Source organism: Phyllostomus hastatus, unplaced genomic scaffold (genome assembly GCF_019186645.2).
Source record: "Phyllostomus hastatus isolate PE091 unplaced genomic scaffold, TTU_PhHast_1.1 phas_contig_40, whole genome shotgun sequence".
Taxonomy (NCBI): domain Eukaryota; kingdom Metazoa; phylum Chordata; class Mammalia; order Chiroptera; family Phyllostomidae; genus Phyllostomus; species Phyllostomus hastatus.
In genome coordinates this window covers 37523187-37549724 of record NW_025333872.1, presented here as the reverse complement: position 1 = coordinate 37549724, position 26538 = coordinate 37523187, and the positions used below count along the sequence as shown (strand labels likewise).

Below are 26538 nucleotides of genomic sequence, written 5' to 3'. Positions count from 1 at the left end.
AGATTTTCAGGGGAGTTAGGAGTAGCCACTTACCCCACGGTTCTGTTTGCCTTGTTTCCATCATGATGCTCAATCCCAGCAGCTGTTTGGTCTGATAAGCTTAATTTTGGCTGCTTGTTTCAGAAAACCGTAGGTGATCATTTAAGTAATTATTTTGTGCTACACAGCACAGACTATGAGAATTCAATGTCCCAATAGTTGCAGGTGGCCATCACTGACATCGAATCCAATTAGGTTGCATATCTAATCCCAGATTGCCATCTACAACATTTTCGAGGGTCTGATTCTTATATCCACTTCAGGTACTACATACTGTGTCTATTCAAGAAACAGAAAGCATCCTGCACATGGTAAACAAAAGAGGATTTAATACATGAAATTTGGCACTTATGTAATTATTGGAAGCCTGCAGGAACTGGTTCTAAGCTTGGCCTCCTGAGATGACTACTGTACATACTAGGAAGCTATTACTGAGGCCACCACTAAAAGTCATGCTGAAAGCAAGTAGCTGTGGCTACCACCTCAACTGCCTAGCAATCCTAGGAAACTGGAGAACAGACCCCTGTGGCTATAACCTAGGGAGTAGGGTGTCTTATCAAGTGGCTGCGACCATAACAATGGCTCCTCAACCCACTAAGGTGGATAGTAGACAGTGCAGTGCTGCTGAAAGGTAAACTCAGACTTCTGGGATTTTATCACATGTGAGAAACAGAGGAAAAGACACAGGAAACATGGCTCTACCTCAGTTTCACCTTCTAGACCTCCCACAGATCTCATTTGCAGAACTAAATTTACATCCAGAATCCTGGCTTCTTGTGAATCTAGAAAACAATAGAATGGAAGTTGGGTGAGACCGGCCCAACATTGAACACAGGGCTTTTGGACATGTTGCCTTTAGTGGGGAAAGATTCCTGCCCATAATATGCAGTTCAAAACCATATTACCTTTATTTCAGGTGGGAGAGCTTATCAGTAAGCCAAAGAAGATAGATTTTCCCACTCTCTTTTGCTGGTTGATCCTACTCTACCTTAGCACTCATAAATGTGAGCTTGTGCTAAAGTTCCTTTCTAGCCATGTCCCATTCTGTTGTCTCTGCGTGTTCTTTATTGGAGAACCTATTATCTCCATTATGATGTGTTAGAAATCTATTATGTCAGTCCTTACCTTTATTCTGAGCTTTAGTTTTGCACGTCTTTTTGTAGACATTAAATTTAGATATTGTGTTCTTACCTAAAACTCATCAGTGTCTAAAACCGAGCTCTCAAATTTACCCTTCCTAATCTTCTTGTTTCTGGTTTATATATAATTAGTATTTCAAATCTAAAACCTCAGTTATCTTTGAGGTGCTCACCTTACTGAGATCTATGCCCAGCTGATTCATTTTCATACTCCCTCACAGTGTACCCGTTTCATTCCCACTTCTGCTTCAAGAACATTGGCTATATTGCTTTATAATTCACCTAACAATTAAACATGTTAAGCCACGTGATCCTCCTCTATTGTTGTCTTGAACAGCTACTTAAATGCTGTTCTACTTTCTCTTTATGTTGCATTTACAGATAGATTATAGAAAGAGTGCTTTTTTTCTTTATATTAAAATAACCATTCAGTACATTTTTTTTCATTTAATTTGAAAAAGATAGTCTATTGGCTAATATTAGAAGAAGAAAAGGAGAAGAGTTACACCTTTTCATTTTAAAGAAGGGGACTAAATGGTAATGGAAAAATAAAAAGAAGACTGAACTATTTTTAAGTGGTGGAGGTGTGTATTCTTGCCTGACCACACTGTGGTTTGAGTGGCCTTCATTCAGCATTGACAAATTGCTCTTGTAAAAGTAACTCTAGAATATAGGCACACTTTTAATATCCTAAGTATTTTGAGACGGATATTTTTTTTGTTTACTAGATAATACTAGGCATTAATTTTATAAATATAGTATCAGTTAGTTTTAATCAAGGTCTTCATAATCAATTCTCTATATCTAATATTGGGGGCACAAACCTTCACAGACATTTTGTCCCCATATTGAAACTCTGATGTTCAAGTTGGAAGATGCTTCCCTTACTGACTGATGGTCATTAGTAGTAGCCCACGTGCAAAGTCTTTGTTTCCCTTTCAGGGATGAGATTCCTTTTCCTGTGGCTCCTTTTTCCTAGGAGAGTTATTCTGTGAAAGTTAAGGCAGACATGATGGGAATTTATCAATACTTTACAAAGATTCATGTTACAAATGTCAAATTTGATCATTTCAAATACTAAAAATCAGCATATGTTATCTTTAGTATGAAAGAAAGGCAGAGGCTCATTTTTGGATGATACACACCCTCTGCTAAAAGTGTTAATTTCTCTGGGACCTGCTTGGTCTCCAGGTGGACAAAGAAACCTCATAACTTTGCAAGTATCAGTACATGTTGCCTTTTGGTGTCATTTTCACTGTTAGAGAAATGGTTATGAGATTATGACCTAAAGCCACAATAAATGAATCTCTTTTGTTGCTGAATCCTAAACTACCATGATAAATATGATTTAAAAAGCATCCAAAGGGGAGAGAGAAAATTTTCTTAAAATATTGATGCACTGGTTTTAAAAGGAAATTGTGATTATTCAGTTTGATTTCTCTTTCTGTGTTATTGCTGAAGACCTGATGCAAAGAAATAAACAGATTGTAATAAAGAAAAGTAATTTACACATTTGAAAGAAATTGCTTATGTGACGATTGTTTAACAAGGAAAAAAGAAAAGCATGTTTTACCAAAATAAGTCCTTATTTTAAACTAAAAAAGATTTGTTTCCACATAGCACATAATTTTATCTATAGCATTTAAAAAGAGGATAGTGTGGATAAAGAAAATATCTTTAGCTTTGGCCATTTAAAAAGAAACTCACCTCCTTCTCAAATCTCAACAAGTAGAAAACAGTATGTGTTTATTTTCTTGATCCTTCTGCTTCCCTTGAATCCCCTGCAGGGGTGGTCCATGCTAAAAGTAAAATTACAGAAAGACTGTCAACAAAAGGAAATGAGTAGCTACCCTTAATAATTAGTTCTTCGTATAATTATATATTACTAACCCATCTTGAGAAAATGAAAAATACTTTTGAGAGAATATAAAATAGATGTGTTTAACCATGTGCAGAATAAAATAATGATGATACTCAGCCATCGGTTACACTCCAGCGTTGCTGGGAGCTGTTCTAGACGGTAGCCTGCCACGTTTCCATCTGCAGTGTCAGGAATTATTGATTGAATGAACTAATGAATGACTAGCTGGCAAAAACACTGATAAAGTGCTGGTTTTCTTCAAAACAGTGTGGAGAAAAATACACTCTCATGCTGCAGTTGTAATGAAGCTATAGTGCCTTAATGACTGTGAAGTCTAGTCTTGGGAGTACAAGAGAGAACAGCAAAATCCTCTGTTTTTCTGTCTAGAAAGCTACAGGTTGAGAAAGAGGGTACAATTATAGACTAGAAAGTCATGAAGAATTTGGTAAACCAAGTGTTTTTCTCAAAACTTCACTCTTATAACTAAAAAATACATTATATTGTTTGAAAGAATGAATTTATAGCCAGTTTCAATTTATATAGAGTGTAGAAATTTTAGAGAATTCTTTAATTCAGGGAATTTTATAGATTGCTTTATGATATATAAATTATTGGTTTATAATGAGCTAGTAAGAAAATAAAGATGCTGTTCAATGCAGTCATAACTTTTGAGATTGTAATCACAAAGAATTTGATGCTGTTTTCCAAAATAGAAAACTGGGATACTGCGATATATGGATCATGAATCTAACCTGTTGCAATAATTCATATGTTCTTCTACTTTAACTGTACTTTCATTACTTACATTGTTTCATGTGAGACATACACTTTTTTAAAGTACTCAGGTCTCCTTGTTCAGGTGCATTAATACCTCCTACAGATTTTAGTGCTAAGCATTTTGAGTCAAACATTAATTTCAATTTATTTTTTATTTTAGAAGGGGGAGAGAGGAAGAGAGAGAGAAACATTGATTTGTTATTCCACTTATTTATTCATTTATGCATTCATTGCTTGATTCTTGTATGTGCTGTGACCAGGGATCGAACCTGAAACCTTGGCATATCAGGATGACGCTGTAACCAGCTGAGCTACCTGGCCAGGGCCATTAAACTCAGTTTTAAATAGTGATATTAATATGTGCTTAGAGTAAAGTTGAATATAATACTCTTTTTAAAATGCTTGTCTATCTTTTCTAGAAAAGTTTTTTGAAATGAAGAAAGGACAATGTAAAGATGCTCTAGAAATTTACAAACGATTTTTAACTAGAATGACGCGAGTATCTGAATTTCTCAAAGTTGCAGAGGTATGTAATATTAAGCTTTGTTGGGAATATAATTTTAAAACATTAGCTCACGTATCTGGAGTAAAAGAAAATTCATAATCTAGCCCGACACTCTGCCACAGAGCTGCAGAGCATTCAGGTTGGAAGAGACCTTAGAAGTCATCTCACCTGTCTTTGCACTCAGAGCTGTACTCTGCACTCTTCTATCCCCAGAGGATGATTATTCCATGTTCAAATAAAGCTTTCACAGAAATGAGCTTATTATGTGCTTTGCAAGGTGGTCTGTTCTTCCACTTCACGTATGGTTATCTTTGATTGTAAACAAGTGCTTCCTTTTTATTAAATCCCAGAACAAAATCCTCAGAAAGGCCCATCCATTGTTCTTAGAGTGTATATGATAATTCATAGAATCTAAACTTTTCATACCTTGTCAGTGATTTGAACACAATGAAAAAATTTAAACAGTATAATTAATTTTATAAAGTTTACAAATTGTTTCTTAAGGACTTATTTTTATACTTAGTCAAAAAACTTTGTAATTGTATAGTTGATGTTCCTGAGGTTATCTGTAAGTTGGTGTTTTCTCCGATAAAATCCAAGTATTGATTCACACTGATAGTGAAAATTATGACATTGTTATCATAGTCCTTTTGAGCAAAATGGGTTTTGATTTTGCATGTCAGCTAACTACTTGCTAGGACCAACCAGAATGCTGTGTGCAGGGGTTTCTGAAGCTCAGCAGCCAAGCATGCAATGCCATGAACACAGGATATTCAGATCATGTTTTTGTAATTTTTGCAATTTTGAGAATATAGCACAAGAAGCATTTTATATACATGAATTCAAAAGCACTCTAGTCCATGTGTTATACTGCAAATCTCATTTATTTACAGGAGTAATAATTGTCAAATTCAAATTCTGAGACCAAAATAGTGTTGTAAAATTCTATTTCTCCACTTTGATCCTTATAGCTTATAATTACCATAAAAATATTTTATGTAACATGGGAAACAAAAGGTAAAGATTAACTTTATACATTACATGTTTAAAACATATATAAATAAATATCTATATATTTACAAAAACGTTTGTAAAATACATGTATATGTTAAAGCATGTTCATGTGTATTTCCTCATGGGTTTATTGATGTTGGGGGTCTTTAAGAAAGGATAGGATTGCTTGGAGCTTTTGCTGCTGCACAGGTTTTGTGTTTTGAATTTCACAGAATTTTTCCTATGGTGGAACCATACTTATTATCAATATAATCTAGTAAACTTGCTTAGTTTCTTTCTGTGGACATACAATTGTGCCTAAGTACCCAGAGCAAACTGTTTCATTGTTCTGTTGATCCCTGGTGCACATGCTTCCCAGCTTTCCCGGGTGTGGGACATATGACAGTCTGGAGCATACATGGATCTAGTCAGCTTACTAAGGCTCAACTCAAGGTCTCCATAAGCAAAGGGGTGCTCATTTATCGATACCTTCTAATCTTATATGTACAACCTTACTTTGTGTCTACTGATGTGAGGCCCAATTCAGGCTGTTGTGAATGACAGTTACAGAAATCAGACATCACTTTGACAGCCTGTCTTTAAATAACTGAATAATAAATATTTTACTTTTATTTAAGCATGATTAATGTTTTATAGACTAGATACTAATTTATAAAATTATTTTAGTAGAATGAATATTACACCACAATGGATAACCACAACCATTTGTGTTTTCTTTCACACTTAAATTCTACTGTGCATAATTTCAACACTAATTGTTTAAATATCAGTCTGTAATGGTGTGCTTATGATTGGTTAATGCAAAAGTATTTGACAAGTGTACAAAGCTTTCTCTTCCAATGTGGTGTATATATCTGTGGACTCATACTCAATAGCTATCCTGTGGTTAGTACCATTTGCCTAAAGAGTGTATGGAAGACTTCCAGAATGTCATTTACAAAATACCACCACACTGAGTATTCGGCAAATGTTACCAATAAGTTGTTCTTCATATTTTTAAATGTAATTTCTAATTTCATTTATTATTTTAGGCTTTTTAAAAATGTTATTTTTAGTTTTTAGAGAGCGGGAAAGGGAGGGAGAAAGAGAGGGAGAGAAACACTGATTGGTTGCCTTCAGTATGCACCCCAACCAAGGACTGAACCTGCACCCCAGACATGTGCCCTGACCGGGAATCAAATTGACAATCTTTTCATATTGAAGACAATACCCAATGAACTGAAACACACCACCTGGGCAGTTGTTTGTCATGTTAAAAGAAATGTAGAATAGTAGAATAACTGTTATGGGAATGTTCAGATTTCCCAGAGAATTACTTAAAGTGCAGAAAACTTAAACCATGTTTTTACATTTTTATACAGTCATCCCTGGGTATCTCCAGGGGACTGATCCCAGAACCCTCTGCAGGTACCAAACTCCACAGATGCTCAAGTCCCCTAATATAAAATACCATTGTGTTTGCTTATAAACTATATACATCCTTTTATATATTTTAAATCATCTCGAGACTACTTATATCTAATACACTGTAAATTCTATGGAAATAGTGGTCGTATTATTTAGGGAATAATGACAAGAAAAGAGAGTGTGTATATGCTCGGTACAAATACCACAATTGTAGGCCTAACTACATAGTACACATCAGCAACATAGCATTTTTTTTCAAATATTTTTGATCTATGATTAATTGAATCCGTGGATGTGGCACCTGTGGATACAGAAGGCTAACTGTCCTGAAGATTCCTCAGACAGACAACTGAAACTTTGTAAAATGGCTGGTTACATGTAATAGGAGTTTCTGCTAAACACACTTCCTTTTTTTTAGAACCAAGTTATTCTGAGTTTGCTATTCCAAGGTAAATGCCAAGTCATAGGAATTATGTCTTCCAGAATATTTTCAGACAGAAAGTGTGAGACTTCTGTAGTACAATCACACTTCACCTCAAGCTTCCAAGGTCAGGACAGTAAAAATAGCAATGTCAAGGAAGAATTTCTAAATTGTATCTTTAACAGAATTATCCATTTAGCAGAAACATCACCTTTTAGCAAAGTGATTCTAATATTAGGGATCCATAATACTTTAAGTTTAAAAACATCGACTTCATTCATATTGGTATTTATTCTTAGCCCCTTTGTTTTCCATAATAAGATTTTAGTGGCTTATCTAAAGAGGTTTTAAAATATGGAAATAAATGGAATGAAGTAGTCTTAGTTTATAATTTCCATAATTTATAACAACATAAGTGAGTTTAAGGAAGCATCAGTAGCTTCCCTAAAGCCAGAGTCTACTTAAAAATCTGCATTTGGGGGGAGGAATCTCTGGCATTAACTGATTTGGAGGGATAAGGGCCAGTGCTATGTATACCAATGGTGCTCCACAGTGGGCAATTTTCTCCCGGTTCCCAGGGACAATGCAGACACTTTTGGTTGTCACAACCAAATAGAGAGCAATAAAATAATAGTAGGGGTCTTTAATACTCTACTTACATCAATGGATAGACAGAGGAAAAGGGGGAGGACTACTGGCATCCAGAGGTTGGAGACCAGTGATACTGCTGATGTCCTACAGTGCACAAGACAGCTCCAAACAAAGAATCATCATCCTAAAATATCATTAGTGCCCAGGCTAATCTAGACACAGAAGGCAGAGGAAAGAAATTAGCTCAGCACTTGACCCACAAGTGGATTTTCCAATCTCCTGTTTGCCTTGTTGTCTTTATAGGAACCCAACATTTATGCTTCACATATTTTCTTCTACATTTCCACTAACATAATCAGAGCTCTTCATTTCTCAAAGAGAGAGACTTCAGTTTAAGCCAGTTTGTTTCTTTGAGGCTTAATTCTATCATTTATATAAATTGAGATAATTAATTATATCATTTGTAATTAATTAAATTCTATCATTTATATAAATTGAGATGATTGAGTTATAATTTTCATTTTGCCAACTTTTTATTTTGAATAATTTTCAAATCTACAAAAGAGTTGATAAAGTAGTACAGGTGAATAGCTATATACTCTCTTCACTGATTTATGTTTATTAATATATTTCTATATTTGCACACTCATGTGCTCTTTCTTTCTGCTCCTTTTCCCACCACATCCTTTCCCAGCCTACTAATGTTAAAAATTCCTGTATGCTTCTACCTAGTAATTTCACTCTACAAATGTATTCTACAGATGAGTCCACACAGGTGCAAAATATTGTGTGCAGCATCGCTTGCAATGGCAAAAGATTAGAATCAGCTAAAATGTCTTTTAGCAGGTGACTTGTTACAGGACAAGGTAGCTGTTTAAAAATATGAGGAAACTGTATTAATATGTATGTAGAGCCAAGATAAATTATTAAATTAAAAATAGAATCTCAGTGTATATAATGCAGAATTAGTGTATAATGATGGGGATATAAATATTTATCTAGTTCCCATTCCTTTGCATATACATAAAGAACTGTGGAAGGATACATTAAAAAGAAAACTAACAAAGTGGTTCCCTCAGTGAAAGTTGTGAAAATACATCCTGAGCAAGTTATGAAAGCTAAACATGCATTCTGTTGCTTTTGGGTAGAATGTCTATAAATATCTGTTAAGTTCATCTGATCTAACATGTCCTTTAAGGCTGATGTTTCTTTATTAACACATTTTTTATCTCATTATAGTCTTTGCTTTAAAGTTTATTTTGTCTAATATAAGTATAGCTATTCCTACTTTCTTTTGGTTCCATTTGCATGGAATGTCTTTTAGCATCCCTTCACTTTGAACCTGCGTCCTTCTATCTAAAGTCTATCTCTCATAGTCAACATATAGATGGATCTTGTTTTTTTATTCATTCACTTACTCTGTGTCTTTGATTGGCTAAATTATCCCATTTACATATAAAGTAATTGTTGATAGGTATAAGCTTATTGTCATTTGTTAAATGTTTTCCAGCTGTTTTTGTAATTCTTCTCTGTTCTTTTCTTCTTCTCTGGTTTTATTCCTGTGTGCTTTGATGACCTTTTAGTGGTATGCTTGGATTGCTTTATCTTTTATGTATTTATTGTAGGTTTTTGCTTTGTGGTTACCATGAGGCTTACATATTGCAACTTATATCTATAACAGTCCAATCTATTTTAAATTGTTACAAACATTTTATCCAAAAGCAACAGAATACACATTCTTCTCAACTACACATGGAACATTTTCCAAGATAAAGCGTATGTTAGGCCATAAAATGAGTCTTAATAAATTTAATAGGATTGGAATCATATCAAACATATTTTCTGTCCACAATGGTATGAAAATGGAAATAAATCACATGAAGAAGACTGGAAAATTCACAAATATGGGGAGATTAAACAACATGTTACCAACAGCCAATGGGTCAAAGAAGAAATCAAAAAAGAAATAAAAAAATGTATGTTGAGGCAAACAAAAATGGAAATGTAACATATTTATGGGATGCAGGAAAAGCAGTACATAGTGATAAATGCCTATGTCAAGAAACAAGAAAAGTCTCAAACAACCTAACTTTCTACCTCAAGGAACTATAAGAAGAAAAACAAAGCCCAATGTTAGAAGGAAATAGCAAAGATTAGAACAGAAATAAATGAAGTAGAGACTTAAAAGGCAATAGAGAAGATCAGTGAAACTAAGAGCTCAGTCTTTAAAAATATAAACAAAATTGACAAAACTGTAGCTAGACTCACCAAGGAAAAAAGAGAGAGGACTCAAATAAACAGAAATGAAAGATGTTATAATTGACACCACAGAAATACAAAGGACCCTAAGAGACTATTATGAAGAATTATATGCCAACAACTAGGACAACCTAGAAGAAAGATAAATTCCTAGACACATATTGCCTACAAAGACTGAATTATGATTTGAAATAGAAAATCTGAACAGACTTAATACTGGCAAGGAGATTGAATAAGTGATCAAAAACTTCCCAACAAACAAAAGTTCAAGACCATATGGCTTTATGGTGAATACTAATGAATATTCAAAGAAAAATCAATACTAATACTTCTCAAACTCTTCCAAAACATAGAACAGGGAAGAATTTTTCCAAACACATTATATAATGCCAGCATTACCCTGATACCAAAACCAGATAAGGATGCCACAAAAACAAAAAATTACAGGCCAGTATCCCTGATGATCATAGATGTAGAAATCCTTAGCATAATGTTAGTAAACTTAATTCAGTAATACATAAAAGGACATATACTATGATCAAGTGAGATTTATTCTTATGGATGCAAGGATGATTCAACTGCAAATCAGTCAATGGGATACACCACATTAACAAAAGGAAGAATAAAAATCATATGATCATCTCAATAAATGCAGAAAAAGCATTAGATAAAATTGAACATCCACTTTTGTTAAAAAATATATATATATATATCTCAATAAAGCAGGTATGGAGGGAATGTACCTCAGCTGTAATGAAGGCCATACATGAGAAGCCCACAGCTAACATCATACTCAATGGTGAAAACTGAAAGCTTTTTCTATAAGATCAGGAGCAAGATAAGGATGACCCCTTTCTCCACTTCTATTTAACATAATATTGGATAGAGCAATTATGCAATAAAAAGAAATAAAAGTCATCCAAGTTGGAAAGGAAGAAGCAAAACTGTCAATATTTTCAGATGACATACTATTATATAGAGAAAATGCTAAAGACTCACCAGAAATTGTTAAAACTAATAAACACATTCAATAATTTGCAGAATACACAAAAAATCTGTTGCATTTCTTTAACACTAACAATGAACTATTTGGAAGAGAAATTAAGAAAACAATCTTATTTACATTTGCATCAAAAAGAATAAAATCCCTAGGAATAAATTTAACCAAGGAGTTGAAAGACCTGTGTATTGAAAACTATAAGATATTAATGAAAGAAATTGAAGAAAACACAAATAAATTAAAAGATGTTCCACGTTCTTGGATTGGAAGAATTAATGTTGTTAAAATGTTCATACTACTCAAAGCAATACACAGATTCATAATCCCTAACAAAATTTGAGTGATATTTTCACAGAAATAGAAAGAACAATCCTAAAATTTATATGGAGCCAAAAAAAAAAAACCCCAAATAGCCACAGTAATCTTGAGATAAAAACAAAAAAACTGGAGCATCACATTCCCTGATTTCAAACAATAATATAAAACTATAGTAATTAAGACAGTATGGTATTGGTATAAAAACAGACATGTAAATCAGTAAAACAGAATAGAAAGCACAGAAATAAACCCACATGTATATGGTCAATTAATTTATGACAAAGAAGCCAAGAATACTCAATGTGGAAATGACAGTGTTTCTAATAAATGATGTTAGGAAAATTCGACAGCCATGTACAAAAGGATAAAACTGGGCACAAAAATCAACCCAAATGTATTAAAGGCTTGAACATAAAACCTGAAGCCATAAAAACATTTAAAAGAAAACATAAGTAGTAATCTTTCTGACAGGTCTTGTTGATGATTTCTTTAATCTGACCCCAAAAGAAAAAGCAACAAATGCAGAAATAAACAAATGGGACTACATCAAACTAATAAGCTTCTTCAGAGCAAAGGGAACCATTACCAAAACAAAAGTGCAGCCTACCCAATGGGGGAAAATAATTGCAAATCATGTGTCTGATAAGAGGTTAATATCTAAACATATAAAGAACTCATACAGCTCAATAGCAAAAAAGCAAACAGTTTGATTAAAAATAGGCAGAAGATCTGAATAGACATTTTTCAAAAAAAAGACATACTGATGACTAAAAGGTACATAAACAGATGCTAAATATCATTAATCATTAGGAAATGCAAATCAAAACCACAGTGAGATATCACCTCACATATGTTAGAATGGCTATTTTCAAAAAGACAAGAAATAACAAGTATTGGCAAAGATTGGGAGAAAAGGGAACCTTTGTGTGCTGTTACTGGGAATGTAAATTGGTGCAACCACAATGGGAAAAAAGTATGGAGGTTCTTCAAAAAAATTAAAAATAGAACTACTGGATGATCCAGAAATTCCACTTCTGGGTATTTATCCAAAGTAAATGAAAACACTAATAATAACATATATGTACTCCATGTTCATTTCACCATTATAGTATGGGAACCCAAGATATGGGAACCCAAGTATGTTCCCAAGATATGGGAACAACCTAATTGTCCATCCATGGATGAATAAAGAAAATGTTGTACAAACATACATACATAATATACACGTGTTCAGTGAGCTATTTATTCAGACATAAAAATGAATGAAATCTTGCCATTTGTGAGAACATGGATGGACCTTTGGGCATTATGCAAAGAGAAATAGGTCAGAGGAAGCAAATACCATATGACTTCTCATATATGGAATCTAAAAAGTAGAAGAAGAAAAATCCAAGCTCATGGTTACAGTGAACAGATTGGTGTTTGAAACAGATGGGTAGTGGGGCGGGAGAAATGGGTGAACTGTTTTTTTTGGGGGGGGGAGATTAATTAAATTAAAAAAATTTTAACTAAAAATATTTTTAAAAAATGAAAGAACATTCTCTGTACAGAGGACTTACTAGGTATAATTAACTATAAATTTAGTCTGAGCAACTTTTTTTTAGTTTTATACCTGCTATTAACCACGAGGAAACCTTAAATTTTATACATTAATATCTTAAGATCTTTTGGGGGTTCTGACATAATTTGTTACATTTGTTACATCTAACTATATTAACAAAATCATTGCTAGATTATATGGAGTGGAAAACTACACAAAGAGCATATCCTTAAAACAGACCCAGACAACAGTGTGGTCTGAAGGAAGCAGGGTGGGGCTGGGTGGAGGTGGGCAAAGGGGGGAAATGGCAATAACTATAATTGGGTAAACAGTAAACATTTAAAAATATTTTATTTAAATTTATTTTGTTGACTTAATTGTCACATATGTAACTCATAGGTTCTTTTGTACTAAATCTTTCTAACTCATTTTTTCCATATTTTATAACAAAAAAAGTAAGATTAATATATATAATAATTCTAAACCATGTTTTATATATTGTTTTAACTAATTATGTGGTGACCTTCAATTAAATTTAGAGAAATTAATTTTTTAATTGTTACTAAGTTACTTTTTATTTTTTTTAATCCACAGCAAGTTGGCATTGATAAAGGGGATATTCCTGACCTCACACAGGTGAGTGATTCTCTGAGTGGAAGATTTAATGTACATGAAATTATTCCATAGTTTTTCATAAAAGGTCTTACCTAGATCATCGTCTTCTAAGTACTTAATGCATTTTAAATTTAGGCCAACCACTTTTCTTGGAAATTATTCTAACTTATTTCTTCTAGCTATTGAATATATTTCTAAAGGTAATACAAAGATTTTCCTGCCCTTTTGAACGTAGTTTCTTCTTTCAAGGCAACTGAATTTAATTATTGAACTCATCTTTTCATTCTTGAGCTTAAATCAAAAGGAAGCCTTGAATAATGTTAAAAGAAGTGTTTCATCTATGAAAAGATATTCGTAGTCATGATAATCAAAACATTTGAATTGTTCTTCCTGATTGTTCTTCTAGATTTCAACATATTCCAAGTACATAGGAGGGGTGTGAATGGGGCGAATTCTGATATAGTTCCACTACATTGACTTTTGTCTCCCTTATGAAGTTGAGGAATTTTCATATATAAAGTAATATTTTTTAAAAGGTAGTAGTGGGAAATGAGTGATTTTTCTGGGACCATATAGTAAGCAAAAACAATAGTGGACTTCTTTATTATACTTGGCAGGAACTATTTCTATTTAATCAGCTTGTCACTCTGTTATAGTAAATTCCTATCCCACACATGTCCTTCAGCTAGAGACAGTCAGGGGATAGGAGAGAATATAAAGCTGTCCTACATACCAGTAATGAATATATAAGTTTTCTGTCTTTGTAATTAAAAAAGACATTGTACTCAAAGAAAATTGTCATAATGAAAGATTACCCACTTTTTAATTATATTAAAATAAATTTAATAATTTACTTTCCTTTAAATGTTGCCATTTTAAAATAATATTAACTTTAAGTTTTTATTAAAAATTGAGAAACTCAAAATAATAGTCTTTGTATATGTATAATTAAAATACCAGTGAAATAGCAAGAATTTTTTTTAAAGATTTTATTTATTTATTTTTAGAGAGAGGGGAAGGGAGGGAGAAAGAAAGGAGAGAAACATTGATGTATAAGAGAAACATTGATCGGTTGCCTCTCACATGCACCCCACATCCCTGCTGGGGACTTGGCCCAAAACCCAGGCCTGTGCCCTGAGCTGGAATCAAACTGAAGACCTTTGTGGAGCAGTGCTCAACCAGTTGAGCCATGCTGGCCAAGGCCTAAGAATTCCTTATAGATAAAATTCATAGAACAACTCACAACATAATGGCATTATATTTTTCAGTATAAAAGTTGGGCAGTACCTCATTCTAGTAGACAAATATTAGTATAAATAGTTTTGCTACAATAAGATGATCAGGTACAATGAGTATCTCTGATCAAGATATTGATATCATTTTGAATGTGGCTATAAATTAAATATTCATAAAGTACTATTATGAATCTATTGGATATGGATCTATAAATTTGATAACACCAATAAAAGCAAAGAAAATCAGTGTGCTTTTATTTTTAATTAAAATAAACATTTACATCATAGTTTTATAAAATAACCCAAATAAATAATGCCTGTTAACCTTAAAAGTTGGATATTAAAATACTTAGCTCAATGAATAGCTTTCAGAAATGGTAAATCATATTCCACTCTATAGACAGCTCACTAGAGGACAAAATAAAAACTAGATACATTGTTAGAGAGGTTCTCAGTTAATAAGAAAATAGATCTTCATTTGTCTCAGTTTGGGCAAAGACTAAGGAAGACAAGAAAAGGTTTAAAGGAATACTCAATGTGTTTTTGTTTTTAAAATTAGAAAATTATAGTATATCACTAAAAGAAAGATTCACACAGGTTCAATTTTTAGGGAATAAAATCCTTAAAGTAAAAATATTGCCCTGGGTCTAGTAGAAAGCTATTCAGTGATAGAGATTCATTAGAATCTGGTATCTGCTGTCCCCTACTTTTGTTATGACCTTAAGGGCCACATAAACTTCATTATTAATATTTATTTTAAAATTAACTCCTCATGAAAAAATTTGGTAGTTCATTTCTTCAATATACATTTACATCTCAATGCAAGAGTATTTTGTGCTTCTGAAATTTCTTAATAAGTTTCCTAATTGTGTTTCTGTTGGGATTATGAGTAATGGAGCCTACCACACTCCCTAATTCTTATTTAGAGCTCCTTCCACGGGTCTAATGAAGACTTCTAATTGAACTGGGGAATTTTGCCCACTCTGACAGTGTAGTCAAGTCCAAGCTGCTCTCTGGTTAATCCTTCAAACAGTATTAGACCAGAATTAATCTAGAGTTGGGTCAGAAGTGCTTTTTGTGGACTCAGTTTAACACCTTTGAGATTAGGTTCTGTTGTCTGCTAGATTTCTCCGTGGCCATCACAGCACTAAATCTAGCTGTTACAATAAACAACAACAACAAATGTGTAGAAGGGTCAAAGAGGAGATGGAGACCAGAAGGATTACCTATTGACCAGGAGTAGGAGTAGTCTGCTGCTAGTAACTGGAACAGGATTAGAATTCCTCTTGCAGCAAGATAGAACAGAAGAATTTAATGGATATTTTTTAGGTTAGAAAATGCACAGTAAATGCCAGTGTGGACATCTGTAGCCCTTTTTAAATTTGCATGTAATGTCATCATAAGTACATTTAAATGATTTATGCATATCAATGATCTTTTTATTTTATTTATTTATTTATTTATTTATAGAGGGGAGAAGGGAGGGAGAAAGAGACGGAGAAAAATATCAATGTGTGTTTACCCTCATGTGTCCTAGCTGGGGATCTGGCCTGCAACCCAGGCATGTACACTGACTGGGAATCGAACCAACGACCTTTTGGTTCACAGGCTGGCACTCAATCTACTGAGCCACACCAGCCAGGGCTAAATTTTTTTTTTAAACACATTCAAAATTTCTGTCTGGGGCAAGAAGTTAATATGATATCAGGCCTGAGCTGTTTCTTCTCAGCACTTTCAGTTGGCTTCTTACATCTAATGATCAAACATTTTAATGTCTTTTGTTTACTTTTCTTCTATTTGGATTTTTATTGAATTTATTGAGGTGCCATTGGTTACAAAATTATATAGGTTTCAGGTGTACTACTCTATAATACATCATCTGTATATCATATTGTCTGTTCACCACCCAAAGTCAGGTCTTCCTCTGTCACCATTTATCTCCCTCTTTACTCTCTTTCATCTCCCCCCACCCCCTTTTCCCTCTGGCAGTCAATCACCATACTGTTTTCTGTGTCTGAGAGTTTTGGGGTTTTTTTATTTTTTGGTTTTTGGGTTTTTTGCTTAATCCCTTCACCTTTTTCACCCAGCCTTCCAACACCCCTCCCCTTAATGATGCTTTAGGATCTAAACCATTTAAATTTTAGATATTTTAGATATCTGAATGTTTCCTTTTTGACACTAGATTCAAAATTATTTAGGAATTTGTTTGAAGAAAAGGATTTTCAAAATAATATTTCCTATTTGGTGTGTGTGTGCCCATTCCAAATTTAAAATATTTCCATTTATAAAAAACATCTTAGGTTTTGATGTCAGGAATTCTGGTTGATCTGAAAACTGCCGGTAAAGACAAGTCTCCTTTTAAAGACTGCCCTGCTGCTGACGCGGTAACCCTGACATGTGGCTGTTGTCTGTTAGCTTTCACAGGCTGACTCTGGCCCTTGGGTTGGTGATTCCATCTGATCGGTCTATTGACTTTGGCATTTTTTAAAATTAGCAACTAAAGATACTACTGATTATACTTTATTCATCTTAAATTCCTTTACAACGGCAGAGGCATTCTCAAAGTTGTGCTCCTTGGAAATGTGAGTTTTTGTTTATTGCCTACTACAGGCCAGGATATGCTGAGCGCCCCAGGTACAAAGGACAAGAAGGCCAGTCGGTGTTTCTGCATTCCTAAATGTTACTATCAAAGCAGTCTTTTTCCTTCTGAATACATTTGAAGAATTTATTTTTATTAGATTTTATTAGTTCTTGTAAGTAATATATATGATGAAGCATTTTAAACCTCTTAGGGCAGGGGTGTCAAACTCACTTTCACCAGGGATCACATCAGCCTCTCAGTTGCCTTCAAAGAGCCGAATACAGTTTTAGGACTGTATAAAATGTAACTACTCCATAACAGTAAAGCAAGAGCTCGGCGCTGCCACCAGGCAGAAAAACAAGGTGGATGGACGAATTCAGCCCACAGGCCTTGTGTTTGCCACCTGTGCTCTAAGGTAAAATGCTCCAAACTTAATTTTATATGCAATGTATTGCAAAATAACTCCCCTTAAAGAGAACAGTCGATTTTGTAGTCTGTGTTCTGATCAGATTTCAATTGTGACTGTTGTAACTATTAATTTATTTAAAATTATTCTTCCTTAAATTAGTAAGAAACCTTGCAAAAAGAATGAAATTGCAAACTATGTTCCTGGTTCTGTTTTTTGTTGTTTAGTGAAGAAATGATATCAGAGAAAATAGTACCTCTTTTTTGTATCATATATTGTTCTCTATTTTGTGATGTAAATAGCATGTTTAAAAAAAAAAAAACAGGGTTAGCACAGAATCTTTACATTGTATTTAACACTCAGAGGACCTGAGTCTTCTAACTAGAGGCAGGTTCTATGGGTTGATAGTTTTTTCCTTACTGTGACCCCAATGAAAAAAATGGAAATATTCAGAATTTAAAGTTATATGCCCAGACCTCCTAGGTTTCATTGTTATAAAAATTGTAATAATTATTATGACAATTTTAAAGTTACCAGCTATGGATTTGCCTAAAAGTTATGAACCCATTTGTTTTCTTCCTGTCATTGCAATGAACATTCTGTTTATTAAACTAACAACTTTATAGTTGACTATTTCTTCTAAAGAGCAAAATTTTTTTTATTTCTTAAAAATTCATTTTTATACTCAAATTCCTAGTCATAGTTTATTGGTATTTGTTAAGTCCACTTTCACCTGAGTTATATTTTAAACTTTTAATTTTTATAATTTTCTAAATTTGTTATATCCCCTGATAGTCTGTATTTTTCTACACTGCAGTCAGTAACTTTTTAGATAATACACATGGGACTGTTTCTTTCTACCTTACCTTCATCACTGTGATCACATTAATATTTTGTTCACTTAGAAGTGTATATTTATCAATTTACGTTTACTTAGTAATTTACACTTATAATAATTACATACTTGTTAAGACAGTTTATGAGTCTATTTATAAAATTAAAATGAATACCAAATAAATATCCTGAACTTTCAAAATTAAAAATTTTAAATAAAATTTTATTTTCATTTGTCATTATAGGTACAATATAAAATTAGAGTGATATGAATTTCCTTGAGTTATGTGAGCTATTTCAACAGTTAGCATGAAGTCCTTCAAAATTAATTTCATATTAATTTAAGTATAATTATCAAATTTTAAAGTATCTATAAATGTAGTTATATATTTCATTCATGAAATGCCATTCTTTGAATGCCTATGCTGCTGTTAAAGTCTGGTTTGGGTTAAAATTATCTAAGGAAGATGAAATTAAATTTTTGATGCTTGAGGAATAGATGGGGTGGAATATTTGTATGAACCTATTATTTCTCTTTCTAATATACAGTAAAATGCCATCACTTTATATTGCCTACAATGTTTAAAAACAGTTACTTTTTAGTAAAAAGGTTAAAATATATTACATCTGCCAAAAAACATGGTCTACTATAACATTATTATATTTGCTAAAGTTATTTTATTATATAAACTAAGTAGCTCAATAATAAGAAAATCTTAATTGGTGTTACCTACTTAAGTTGTATTTTCCCCCACAGTTGTGGGGGGAAATCACTTACTTTTTTAATACCATAGCTTACATTTTTTTTTAATATAGTAGCAATTTTTCCTTATATTTCAGTCAAATGCAGATAAGTGAGATTTTACTGTATTTTCAGATTTCTGTATTTGGGCACTTATATTTTTGACTTGGATACAAATACCTATTCTCTTTTCACTGTGGTCTTATGGAAACTTATGGTAAATTGGATTAAATTGAGTTTATTGCATATAAGTAATATCTTTAAAAAGTTTACCCAATGTAATACACTGAAACCACACTGTGACACTCTTTGTTATGCAGTGGAGTTCAGTATATGTAAGATGGGCCTGTCTGAGATTCTAGGGAATTTAAAGATTTAAATACTGAAAGAACCCAGGATGAAATTATCTCTCCTATGTGTTGGGGCTCACCCACAGACCTCCACCATACAAAGTTACAGTGATGTTCCAGTGTGTTTTCTTTGAAAGCAAGCAATGCAGACACTTATTTTTACTTTCTTATTGTAGGCTCCCAGCAGTCTTATGGAGACCCTTGAGCAGCATCTAAATACATTAGAAGGAAAGAAACCCGGAAACAAGTACGCATTAGTTGCATATTCTAAATAAGATGAAAAATGTTAGAATTGTTCTTTACAAAAATGAGACTTATCATGGTACAACTTATACTACTACCATTTTAGGGTGTGCTTTATCATAATTCTTCTGGGTTTCCTCAAAACACCCCTCCATCCTGTTAACTTAAAACAGTGTGACCCTGTGTACAGGTGATCTGTCTGTAGACTAGTGAAGCCAATTTGCTAACTGAACTTTGCCCTTAGAAGGAATTCCCAATATGCAGAAAAAGAATTGCACATGTTTACAAAATGAGGCTGTCATCATTGTGCATGAGTAACACCAAGCACAGTTTCACAAGCAGCCTTGAACACTGTTGTGTAACCAACCCCACTGTGAAAAAATCAAAGCACTCAAGTACAGTTTTTTGGACTCCAGACTCTCCCCACTTGAACCATTGAGCGTGGCTCCCTGCTGACATTTTACTAAGAGATCTTTTTATAGAGAGAGTAGCAATCAGGCAGTGGTACATGCAGTTTTACTGGATTTTCATGCCGTTGTTTTGTCCTCTTACTTTTTTGACGGTTTTTCCTCTTTGCATGGAAAAAATGTCCAGGTTCTGTCCCCTTTCTTTGCTCTAGCAGGTGTCAAACTTCAATATTCACAAGACCCAGTGATTTTCATTCTTGCCTTGCACAGATGATAATTCCACTATTCTCAAGTGTCCACACCCCTTATCTCTGTCTGTGTAAATCTCCCACATCCGGGGCTTCTCATGGAAACCTTCCTTAATCAGGCACTGCCCCTCATTCCTATGTTGTGGCTAGCCCCCCCACACACACATACACATGTGGTTTAAATAGATTTTCTGATTCTAAAGGTCAGGGACTATTTTATACTTCATTATCTCTACCTTAACACTTAACGTAGCCTTCTGTACAGAATCAGCTTGCAGTGTCTTTGTGGGTCATCCTGGCTTTATGTTTATTCCATTTAGACTGACTATAGAACTTAGCAGTGACTACCTAAGAACTGATCATTGCAGGCAGAACTGTAGGCTGATCATGAATTTTACCTATGATACAGCTATCAACATGCAACTTCTTTCTGCATTCTTCTGTTGGCATTCTCCCAGAATCTAGACTCGTGCGTAGATGTTACTTTTTTGTTTGTTGTTTTATTAGCTAAGTGTTCTTTCTCTTGTCTTTTCCAAGTTAGTATGAAATTATTGCATGTTTTAAATTTTCAGTGATAAACAATAGTGTAGGAGTCTCTCAGGCTGTCACAGCAGAGCTGTTTGGAGTGATGGGCCTCTCAGGGGTTTTAGCAGGTTTGTTGCCACAACCCAGGGTCTGCCCAGCTTCTGTGTGGCCATGGATGATCAGCCTTCTGTGGAGAGATTAATGTCAATTAAAAAAAAAAACAGGAGAGTATATTAAGTCACAATAGAAGATGCTCACTTCCAGCTATTGCTGGGGCCAGCCACCATGTACTAGGGTATCTGGAAAGATAAGTGAGTCACCTAGGATTTAAGAAAAAGGAGACAGGAAGCCTAAGAAAAGTCCCTGCACCTGTGGCAGTGGAACCTCTTTAGCTAGGGAAATACAGTATGCCTGTCCCCAAGGGTCAGAGCCTCTGCCTTGGGCAGTGAGAGCTGCACATCAGTGAAAAGTCAGCTCAGCGTTCCTTCCCCACTCTGGTTCCCCTACACACTGCGCAGATCCATGCTTGTCCCCCTTGCCCCTCCTTCTGTCCGCCAGGGCTGCAGTCACAGGAAAGGCAGCCTGCTAGAGTAGGTTTCCTTAGCCCTGATTTCAAATCTAAATTCTCCCCCTTGTGGCTACTACAAGCTAATTTTGGAAATTTACACTATGTATGCTGAGTTACATTTCTAAGAATTCTCTTTTTCTGAGAATAATTTTTCTGTCTCCTTTAAAATCATTTTATACTTATCAGATTTCTTTTCTGAATTGGCTGAGACCACATATGAACTTGTCTTTTGCTTGTTCCCTATTTTTAAAATAAATGAACTATAGTAGTTAACTGTTTTCTTTTTTGTATGTTTGTGCTTACCTGGGAACTTAAGTGAAGGGTGAGTACTATATTGAGTGACTTTTTTTGCATTTGATTATCATTAAAAATGCAAAAAAAACACTCTTAAGAATCACATTTGGTATTAAGAACATTTAAAACTGATTCTGTCCATTTTACACATCTGTGTTTTTTCATCATACTTTTTTGTCTCCCAAGGTGACTGGCATAAATGGTTTTACTTTAGTTTGATCTTCTTTGATCAAGAGACTAACAATTTCTCTTAAATATAGATAGATAGATATCTTTTAGATTTTAGAAATTAAAGGTTTTTCCCTTTGTTTACTAACCAAAAGGTTTTCCCATGTCATCTGATAGAAGTGCTAAAAGATGATTTTATAATGAAATTAATTACTTAAAACTGTTCACTGTGTCTTCTAGTAGCTATATAAACTTATTCTAACATCTAGGTCAAGTAGATGCATAAAATGTAACATTTCAAATGTCTTTTATAAAAAATATGTATGCCCTTTATATTTAATGGCTTAAAGACACTGGTATTTATTTTTGAAATTTTATGAACTTTTGTATATTGTCTGTTTCTATGATTTCATAAAACAAAAGAGAGAAATTGAGTTTATTTTATGTATGGGTTTACTAACTTTTGAGGGTGCAGGAAATGCAAGATAACTCTATTGTAATTAAAATTATTTGAAAGAGATTTTTTTTTCACATCTGTGCTTTGTTTTTGTTGTTTATTGTTCTATCTAGCACTTATAACCAGAACTATGTAGAGCTTATTTTTGTGAGTAAGAAATGACAAAAATTTTCTCTTTTGATAACTTGCTATTCACATCTTGGAAGTAAACCTTGCCATTTGCTATGGGCATCAGCCCTCATATTTGTTTGTAGCATTTTACAAAATTTAGGGTAGCTTACTCTATGGCAGGGATGTCAAACTCATTTTCACCAGGGGCCACATCAGCCTCATCGGCCTTCAAAGGGCCGAATGTAAAGATCCTTGCCCCTAATTAAGGAGTAGTTACATTTATACAGTCCTAAATTACATTCGGTCCTTTGAGGGCAATTGCAAGGCTGATGTGGCTTCCAGTGAAAATGAGTTTGGCACCCCTGCTCTATGGTTATTCCTTCTTTCCTAAAATTATGTCCATGTTTTATTTTTTCCCAATACAGGTCACCATGTGCTAAATTTCTCTAGCTGAAATAATTAACATAAGTATAGGTCTTAAATGAATATCATTATCTATATATAAAATGTTGTAGCACTTGCTCTTATAAAGCAGAAATGACCAATGGTAAGGTAGAAAATCAACGAAGGAACGGGTTAAAGGAAGCAGTTTGCAGAGTGTGTGAGGGAGGACTGTGGGTGTGCTCTTGGTGTTCTCATCAGGACAGGCTGCAGTGTGAAGGGGCACAGGCTCTGGGCATCAGACAGACATGGACTAGTCTCAAGTCCATTAAAGAACAATGAGACTTTGGCAAGTTATTTACCGCCCTGAGCCTCCAAACCCTCAAATTCTAATCAGTGCCTAATAGTCCTTTTCAAAGTTATGGGCCCAATGGGAGCACCTCTGGTTCTCGCCTTTTTGGTGGAATCTTGCCAAAGGCCAGATCTGGTCCATCGGAACAGAGGGTCAGTCATCCCGACAGTTTAGTGTCACACAAAACCATTTTTAAAACTTTTGGTCCATTTACATTTTTATACAAGAAGTACATAAATGTATTCTCATTCTAAAATTCAGATAATACAGAGATATATTTCAATGCCTACACAATGCTGACTGCTATGGAAAGTGCCAGAGATATAAAACATTGAGATGGGTTCCCTCACTTCTAAGAACTTAGCACCTAATGGAGAATACAAATACTAAATAGAAAATTAAGATACAATTAAGATGCAGTAAGTGGCAGGATAATAGGAGGAAATTTTCATTTGTTTGTTTAACCCAGAGGGTCATGACAAGTGTTATTGCCATTTATGATATTTTATACTTAGATTTGAGTATGATATTCTTTAATAGCAAGTGGAGCATTTTATCATTTTTGCTATATCTTTATTATTGCTACGGAGTATAGAATATACTAGAAATTTTTATGTATTAGCTTGGAAACATATTTTGAAAAGTGCTTGTATGTCCTTAATTCTCTCTTTGTAACAGTATGTCTCATTGTGTCAGTACTGCTGAGCACAGCTTCTTGGAAATTACTCGAGAGATACATTAAACTTGATTAGTTTAGTCTTAGAAAGTGACTATGTCAAATGGATTCTATGTTTTCATTGCCAAGTTCAGGCTATTATCTTAGATTTTATTTAGACTTAGCTTCCTTCCTTTCCCACAGATATAAAGGAAAAATGGTAGAAATGGAGAAAGTACTACTCAACAACTCATTAGGAAATTTTCAGCCTTATGCTATACTAGATTTTTAGGTGCCTAAGTAAATTGTGTAGATACAGAAAACACTGAATTCATTCATTTTAGTAGGCCCTTTGAAATAAGCAATATAGATAAATATATATCCTTTTCTTCATGGGATATGCCATTCTTAAGATCACATTTAGCCAGTAGACATACCCAAATTAAGTATTACCCTATGCTTCTACCTTCATCACATAGCAGAAATCTCTGTGTGCCCTTACTTTACGTTATGTTAGTTTTAAGTGAAAATTAAATTTAAACAGAAAATGTCAGGCAGGTATTTGCAAATGAAGCTGAACTTAAAAGGTATTAATCAGGAATATACAACTACTAGATTTCTTTTGCTATAGCCAATAAAATAAAAATGCATGATATTGTATAAACTTCCAGCCACTAACTCTGCTAATTTTGTTCTTCTGCTGCATGTGGTATCTTCTCCACAGAGTAGTAGTGAGACATCCTATAAGACATTGAAAATCATCTCCTTATTGAAATATTTTTTATTTACTTTGTTTTATCATTAATTTATTTTCCACCAACTCGGAGTAGTAAAATGTAAGCTGTTTAGGCATCTGTTTCCAAAGCACTTTGTAGAAATTATGTCCAATAGTCACTGCTACTATAATTGAACTAAAAAAAAAATTTACTCCTTCCTAAGTTTTCCTGTACTGCCTTAGAAGCAAGTGTTGAGGTTAATATTCCTTTTCAAGCTCTCACTAGTTCTAACAGGCCAATAGGAATATTTTTATAGACTTCATTATAGCCATAAAAATATATACAAACCTGAGGAAGCTGAGACACATTTCAGGTGCAGGGTTTTGAGATTTTTAAAATTCTGGTGTTCCTTTTATGCATCACAGTTATGATTAATTGATCACAATATAATTCAACCTTAATGAGTTTTCTGACTTTTTAAAGGAATGAACTAAAGTGTTTTTTTAATTTTATAAAACATTTTTCACAAGTCTTAAAAAAATTTAAAATCCAATTTGAACAGTTTATTTTTGATGGGCATGGGCAGTAATGATCAACTCAAAGAACTGAAATGCTAGAGCTACAGGGGAAATTACATAAATTTAAGAATTTTTAGTACTAGAAATTTAGTAGATGGAAAACATTAGAGGAAGATGTCATAATTGAATAAAAGATAAAAAGTATTCTTAAATAGTGTGTCCATTACTAAAAAAAATTGTCTATGAACAAGTTGGTGTTTGACTAAGTGATATTATCAAATTGAAATGCTTCTACAAAGGTATTCATGTGTATTCAGTTGTAATTTTTTGATTGCCTTTTAGATCTGGTGCTCCCTCCCCATTAAGTAAGGTAAGTTTGTTTTTTGTTTTAAGTATTTTAACCATTTTTGAGGTACAGTTTAGTGCCATTAAGTGCATTCACATTTTTGTGCAACTCTACTATCATTGATTTTCATAACTTTTGTTTACCTTCCGAAGTTGCAACATTAACTCCCCATTTCCCCTACTCCCAGTCCCTGGCAGATACATTCTTACTATCTGTCTCTGACTTTGAGTTCTCCAGGCTCCTCATGTGCATAGAATCATCTACTACCTGTCCTTTTGTAACTGGCTTATTTTTCTTAGCATAACTTCTTCAAGGTGCATCCACGCCGTAGCATATGTCAGAATTTCCTTCCTTTTTAAGGCTGAATAACATTTCATTTAATGTATACACTATATTTTGTTCATTTATTCTATCAGTGAACACCTGAGTTGTCTCCACCTTTTGGCTATTTTAAATAATGCTGCTGTGAACGATAGTGTACGAATATCTGTTCAAGTCCCTGCTTTCAGTTCTTTTGGGTGTATATGCAGACAGGGAATTGCTGGATCAAATGGTAACTTTGTTTTAAAAATTTTGAGAAAAGGGAAGTTTTTATGTATTCTCCTTTATATTTTCTAATTCCAATATAATACTGCAATGTCTACTTAGTCATCTATTTGGGGTACCTTTTTTAAATAGAAGAAATTTTCACATATTTATATTACAACTGAAAACAAATGTATCTTTGTAACATTGTACTAGTTACAAAGCATTTTCATGTACTCTGAATCACAGCCCTGTGAGACAGGTAAGGCACATAACATTATTTGTGTTTTAATAGTAGAGAAATCAATTGTACTTGGTTATCATTCCACAAACATGGCTTTTATTTTTTTTAAGATTTTATTTATTTATTTTTAGACAGAGGGGAGGGAG

General features: G+C 33.7%; 1 protein-coding gene and 1 long non-coding RNA gene across 14 annotated transcripts in view; one reads left to right on the top strand and one right to left on the bottom strand.

Annotated features, from left to right (window-relative positions):
• Nucleotides 1-26538, top strand: part of SNAP91 (synaptosome associated protein 91) — a 137159-nt gene that overhangs the window by 50401 nt on the left and 60220 nt on the right. For 10 of the 13 annotated variants that reach the window (XM_045842901.1, XM_045842900.1, XM_045842909.1 and 7 more), the window contains exons 8-12: nt 4236-4342; nt 13466-13507; nt 19811-19881; nt 21942-21947; nt 25620-25647. In XM_045842901.1, coding sequence (XP_045698857.1) covers nt 4236-4342; nt 13466-13507; nt 19811-19881; nt 21942-21947; nt 25620-25647 — 254 coding nt within the window. The remainder of the gene's footprint in view (nt 1-4235; nt 4343-13465; nt 13508-19810; nt 19882-21941; nt 21948-25619; nt 25648-26538) is intronic. The other 3 variants (XM_045842912.1, XM_045842903.1, XM_045842905.1) reach the window with 1 other exon arrangement.
• On the bottom strand, nt 1841-3210 carry LOC123821510. The gene is made up of 3 exons (XR_006786121.1): nt 3069-3210; nt 2886-2977; nt 1841-2167 (listed from the first exon to the last, which is right to left on the bottom strand). It is a non-coding gene; the product is annotated as an uncharacterized LOC123821510 (long non-coding RNA).